The 6,839-nt window shown below is 38.7% G+C and overlaps 1 protein-coding gene across 1 annotated transcript; it reads right to left on the bottom strand.

Moving 5' to 3' along the window:
- Positions 1 to 3,661: 3,661 nt before the first annotated feature.
- On the bottom strand, positions 3,662 to 6,375 carry LOC111566725 (60S ribosomal protein L19-like). Its single transcript, XM_023267475.3, has 6 exons — positions 6,327 to 6,375; positions 4,838 to 4,944; positions 4,609 to 4,731; positions 4,203 to 4,323; positions 3,976 to 4,086; positions 3,662 to 3,861 (listed from the first exon to the last, which is right to left on the bottom strand). The coding sequence occupies exons 1-6, from the start codon at positions 6,329 to 6,331 to the stop codon at positions 3,735 to 3,737; spliced, it is 594 nt and encodes a 197-aa protein (XP_023123243.1). The 5' UTR covers positions 6,332 to 6,375; the 3' UTR covers positions 3,662 to 3,734.
- Between the last annotated feature and the right edge of the window lie 464 nt (positions 6,376 to 6,839).

Here is a 6,839-nt window from a genome sequence, read left to right as displayed (position 1 = left end):
TTGTTAGATAACTGTTTTTACATTTAAAAATAATCCGCCTTTAATTACTTTTATTGCCTCATATCGATTGTTGTTAAAGATCTCCTGAACTCTTGAATGTGGCCCCATTTGTTTAGCCCGGGTTGAAGGCCAACTGTAATAAAGAGCGCCGCTTCGTTTCAGCTCATATTCCTCTCCTTATCTAATCCCATTAAGACTCACGCTTCAGGAAATAGGAGTGCCTCCTGGTAATGAGGAAACACATTAATGGAGCTACAAAATGGCCTCACTGTACAAAGACTGTTTTCTCCTTCAGTAATCCCTATGACATCTCCCTGCAGATCTCACATTTATTTATATATACGGATGGTTTTATAGCCGCAGATCCATTTGGTAATGATTGCACACAGTTAAATGATATTTTTAGTGAAAGTACAGTGTATGGAGCCGCTGTGCATCCAAATTAAATCAGGATATCAGGTACATTATGCCCTGTAAAGCTTCATTCCAGCTACTGAAGGTCTGTGAAACCCAGATTTTAAAATGTGAGGCTTCTTCAAAGCCAGTCCATTGTTTATGCATGATGGTAAGTTGGAAACAAACACCAGCAACTACAATCCAGACTAAACAGAAAGATATGGTAATGCTAACAACAACATTAGCAATGGTAATGCTAAAATAAATGTACCAGTGAATAGGAAGTCACCACTCCAAGGCAAGTAGTGGGAGAAAGTTGTCTTTTATACAGTTGTGAGCAAAATTTACACACGCTTGTGAAGACCATGTATATCTTGACAATCTTGAGTTTCTAGTGACAGTGAAGGATGAAAAACAATCAGATCAAAAATATAAATACAGCAATGCTCATATTTGGTTACATGTTCCTTGACCATTTTTGACCTCAACTTGGTGCTTTTTGGTAGCCATCCACAAGCTTCTGGTTGTATCTTTGACCAGTTCTCTTGACAGAATTGGTGCAGTTCAGCTAAACTGCACCAATTCTTTCTTCAGCACAGTCCATAGGTTCTCAACGGGGTTTAAGTCGAGATTTTGGAGAGACCAGTCTAAAGCCTTATTTCTAACCTGATTTATTCATTTATTTACCATTTTTTAAAAGTGTGTTTGGGGTCATTGTCTTTTGGAATACCCAACTGCTTCAAAAACACCCCCAAAGCATAATACTGCCACCCCCATGCTTGATGGTAGATAGGATGTTCTTGAGATTAAAGGCCTCATCTTCTCTGCTCCAAACATGTTTCTGGTCATTGTGGTCAAAAAAACTCCATTTTAGTTTTATCCATACACAGAACTTTCCTTTAGAAGGACTTTCTTTTGTCCATGTGATCAGCAGCAAACTTCAGTCAAGCTTTAAGGTGCTGTTTCCAGAGGAAGAGCTAGCAAAGTCCTGGCTGATACCTGTACTCTAGCAGCTTCTAATTCATTGCAGATCTGCTTTTTGGTTAGTCTTGGCTGACCACTGACAATCCTGACTAACTGTCTCTCAGCAGCAGGTGATAGTCTGTGTTTACTCTCTGATTGTGGCATTGACACAAGTATACCATGAACTTTATACTTAGAACTGTTTGCACAGATGATTTTGGGATCTGTAGTTGCTGCCTTGACGTGTTCAAGTCAATGGTTTGCTTCTTCAGATCTCTACTCAGCTGCTTAGACTTTCCCATTTTAGTGTTTGTGGCTGAGTCTATATCAGATAGGCCCAATTTAAATTGGCTCAGAGGAGTCAGCAGCTGTAGCCAATCATAATCACTGACAAGAAGTTAGGAGGCCATGCAACTAAGAAAATCTGATTAACACAACTTTCTTCAAGACCAAAACTAACGATTCAAGTTGCTGTATGTTTGTGACTGAGCAGATTTTAGAATAAATCTATCAAAGAGCCAAAATGCATGATTGTTTTTTTTGACACGGACATACAGTATGTTTCGATCATACCATCATAGACAATTAAGAGTTATAGGAGTCATTAGAAACTCAAGCCTGCCATGATATTCATGGTCTTCAAAAGTGTATGTCATTTCTTGTTACACAACTGGATGTCTAGATTCCTACTACAGTGGTCAATTTAATATCTACCTGTGTCATCAGATATCCAGCAATTATCTACAAGCCTACCAATTTACCAGAAAATAAAGAAATTCTTTAAACTCAAGTCACTAATGATCTGAATTGCTCATTTTATCATTTCAATTGCTTTGAGCAGTCTTAAGGAGAATTGCTTTATTTTTCTCATTTTCACACACATACACACACAGCAGCCTGTCTACACCACTTATCAATAGATGCATCTGCAGACACTTCAGTCACACCTTTTCCAGTGTGCATGAAAGAAGGCTCCCTTCACGGCCCAAGCAAGAAGTGAAAATGACTGGATGACTGGATGCAGCATCGGTAGCGCAGGGTTGATGTGGCTGACAGTGTTGGTGTGGAGGTGTGATATAGCCGTCCATGCTGCTGTGGCTTTGTTGCTTTTCCTTGCTTTCAGGAAAAGTGAAGTAGAGGAAAAAGGCTGAATTAAGACGAATTTACTAATAACTTAATATTATTTAAGATCTCTCAAGGGGTACTGGATCAATGTCAGCTATGGCAAGCTTAAGCTGAATTCCATGTGCAAAGTTCACCCAGCGGATAAGGCTAAAAAGCAGATTGTGCAGTTCCAGAGCAGGTAGCAGAAACGCAGAACAAATGCAAAACAGATGAGGTTTGCACAAGAAAGGTATTGCCACAAGGTGCTTCAGTCGTTGTACTGATAATTCTAGCTTTTTTGTTTGTTTTACAGAGCAAGACTCAATAAGGTAGCACACTTGAGTTCATAAACTCTGACAGATAATCTTTTAAACTGTCAGCTTGGTGAGGGCTTTCTGTGCTCTGACATTGTCTTGGCAGAGTGGGCACCACACCCAGGACCCCAACTTGGCAGAACACGCAGGTCCAAAATAAAACTATAAATAAGCTGTGTTCTACAAACTTCTTAAGTCCTTGACTCAGCAAAACATTAAACATTATATTTATGGATGTTTTTGAAAGTGGTTTATAAAAGATGCATTTGTAAAGAGTGGATAAACTGTTGCTAGTGCTTTATTCCTAGAAATACGTTTGCAGTTGCAGTTGTTCTCCTTAGCGAACACCAGTCAGCGGTATGCAATTTAAGAGAAAAGTATTACATGTATTCTAATTTATTGTATTTTGTGTCTATTGTTTACGAGCTACTGGCCAATTAAGCATCTGTTTCTGTATTTTCCTGATGAAAAGTCATCCAGTTTTAGTCTGACAACAATCTGCTGCTGAGTAGATCTAGTATCCAACTGAAAACTGATCAAAGTTTTAACTTTTCAGCACAGTTGGTGATATATTTAGTTATACCGCCCCATTAGACTGAAATGAATCCTCAGTCATCCGATTGCAACTGCATTTGGTGCTCTGCTGCCATCTGTTGGACCTCTAGGAAAAACAATCCAAAGAATTCAAGTCCTCTGCCACTGAACGTGTCGAAATATTCACGTTTTGATCCAATTTTTTATTTTTATGTGTAAATCAGCACAAAAGTTATCTTACAATTTTTTAGGATGAACACTCTACTGTACCTTTAAATGCCTCAAGTTAAGATATTTTTTATAACAAGACGACAGCTGATAACAGGGAGGCATCAATAATCACAAAATAATGAGTTTAATTTATCCAAATTTATTACCAACAAAAATTTGATTCTGACAAGATTTTTTACATATTTTGGAAGTTTATTTCTTTGCAGTTTCTTCTTCCTTTGACAAGTTCTTGATGATCTCTTCCTTCTTGGCCAGGAGACGCTCTTCTCTGCGTTTACGGGCCTCCTTCGTCTTTGAGCGACGAGCCTCAGCCTGGTCACTGGGGAGGTAAAGAGGAGTGGACACAGATTAATTTCAGAGTGAACAGTTATCAACACGCCTAGGCTAAAGAAAAGACAAAAAAAAAGATTCAGTACAAAAAGGTGCAACTTACGCTAAAAGCTTCTTGCGAGCCTTGTCTGCCTTCAGTTTATGGATGTGCTCCATCAGGATGCGCTTGTTTTTGAAGACATTGCCTTTGGCCTTCAGGTAGAGACTGTGATACCTGGAGAACACAAAAAACACCTCATTAGATCTCAAAGCAAAACACCTCAGGCTAGAATTGGAATTAAATCAACAGTAGCTAATTCTCCAGGAATGAGTCCAGAGATTCACACTTACATGTGCCTGTCAATTTTCTTGGACTCCCTGTAGCGACGAAGAAGACGACGAAGGATTCTCATGCGCCGCATCCATGACAACTTCTCTGGCATACGAGCATTGGCGGTACCCTTTCTCTTACCTGGGAAGGAAGAAGTATAATGTTATGTTCATGCTGAAACTACAAAGCTACTACAATTTGCAAGATTCATCAAAAAAATCCTAAAAATCTGCAGACGTGCAGGTACCAGATGTAGTAATTTTTCCAAAACCAAACAGAGCAATGGCTTTTATTTTGTCAACTTAACAAGTCAAAGTACACAACTCTAAACATATTTATTCTAACACAGGCTCTGTGAAAACAAAGGAATGCTACGTGTGTTTAAAGAACTATGGGGAAAAGGACAATACTAGTGACATTACTCACCATAACCCATGTGACGTCCCTTGCGGCGTGCCAGCGTGTTTTTGCGGCAGCGTGCGCGGGAATGAACAGTCACAGGTTTCCTGATGATCAAACCATCCTTCACCAGTTTGCGGATCTGCTGGCCTGCAACACAAAAGCTATTAAATAAAAAGAAAAAAAGACAGCCTAGAAGCCACAAAAAAAAATCTACAAAACAGAGCACTCTGCAGTGCAAAGAAAGTGAACTCACGAGAGTTTGCATTAGCAATCTCATTGGTTTCATTGGGGTCCAGCCACACCTTCTTCTTGCCGCAGCGCAAGACGCTGGACGCCAAGCGCTTCTGGAGCCTGAGCATGCTGGATGAAATCAGACAACATTTTACTTTTATAGAATGTCATTTACACACACTGCTACTGAGCCTTTGTCATTCTCTATGAAATTAAACTATAAAACAAGATGACAGTAATTCCAGTTAAAACCAGCATGGACTGGTATTTCCATGTCATCGTTAACACTAAATTCTAGGGTGCAACAATCAGTCATTTTAAAATGTCAGAAGTCCCTCAGTCCTTCTCAAAGCCCAAGATTATATCCTCAAATGTGGTGTTAAGTTTGTAACCCACAGATAATCAGTGTACTATCATGAAAGAGTGAAGGAACCGGGAAGCTGGAATCAGAGAAATGTGATTTGTTTTCTTGATTTCTACCTATACTGATTAAAAGACAAAGCAATTGGAGATAAACTTTACAGTTAAAAACAAATCAGTCATCAAAGGTCTATTTTATTCACTTTAGTAGTTAGCACTGAAAATAATCCAAACAAACACAAAGAGGTATTCTGCAAATACCCAAGGTTTACCCCTCCTATAAAATGTTGTCGATGGATTGCAGTAAACTTGAATGACATTAACAAACATTCCAATTGTCTTTTATTTCAAAATAGTGAAGAATGGTATTATGCTTAAAGAGGGCGTCACCGAAAACAAGGAAATCTCAACAACTAATGTCACATGAACCTAACAGCTTCGAAGTTTTAATGAATGTTTGTAGTTGATTTAATAAAAACACACGATTGTCGACAGTTAGTAAACTGACAGCTGTTTTTTTTAATGTCAGATGGCAGACTAATGACTGATTCACAGGTGTCCAGCAACGTGATCTTCACAGATTTAGCTTTCTGATTGGAGTCGTACAAGGTTTGCCAAAGTAGGCTTGACGGTCTCAAAACGACACAACAGATATGTCTTTAGCTTGTGTGTATAAAAATGAACTAAGTAGGGCTTAACACAGAATATGACATATATTAAATTACATAGGAACCCATTAGCTAAACCAAGCGTGGGGACCCCAGTTTACACTGACAAGACACTGGAAACAAGCATCGTTACCTGCTGAAATGGCTGCTTTTCGTTGTTATAATTAGTTTTTACTCAACTCGTTTCATCCATGTTTGTTTAACGCTGACAAACACGTATTAAAACTGCGCGTTCTCTCAGTCATTCGCCTCTCGGTCCCTGTGGTGGTTTGGTTCTTGTTGTGACATGTCTCAGCTAACTTAGCATAATTAGCTTACCACCACCACCACAGGCCCAACACGCATTCTGATACAAACAAATGACTTTACCCAAAGTCAGCCACAGCTAGACTTTTGCCCACAATAGCAAATAAAAAAATCAGCCACACTGCGAATGCTTTGCTTAGATTAAAAACATATTTAAATTTCAGACATCTTCCTCACCTCATGGCTGCCGCTAGCTTGGAAGAAACGAAGGAAATAGAACGTTTAAGTTGCTACCATTATAGCCATTGTCGTGGGTGACTCTGCTGTGGCAGTATCAGAAAATCATAAATGTCGCAATTAATAACAGTGTTAAGCAAAGTATGAACGTTTAGTTTAGTGCAATAATTCATCACGATATATAATTCAGGTTGTAATGTGTTTTAAAAGTTGTTATGAGTGTGTAAAGATACCCCCCATTCTAAAATAGTGGAACAGCCCAATAAAATGTAGTGTAAATATGTGACCACTGTAGGGCGCACTGCACTCATGATACTTCTAAACTCCAATGTTTGGTTTCGTCAGCCACTGCTCCAGGCAAAGTAACACTTAAATTTGAACAACAATATCAATGTCGTTTGTCATATTAGTTTTCTCAGTAGTTTGTGCAATATCAGCTTCAGTATCATGTGTAATATTTCTTTTTTAATGTGCAATATCTAATTTTCCATGTGCAATATTTCATTCTTATTT

Source organism: Amphiprion ocellaris, chromosome 18 (assembly GCF_022539595.1).
Source record: "Amphiprion ocellaris isolate individual 3 ecotype Okinawa chromosome 18, ASM2253959v1, whole genome shotgun sequence".
Classification (NCBI taxonomy): domain Eukaryota; kingdom Metazoa; phylum Chordata; class Actinopteri; family Pomacentridae; genus Amphiprion; species Amphiprion ocellaris.
The sequence above is the reverse complement of the archived record's forward strand: the minus strand, read 5'-3'. Positions and strand labels throughout refer to the sequence as shown.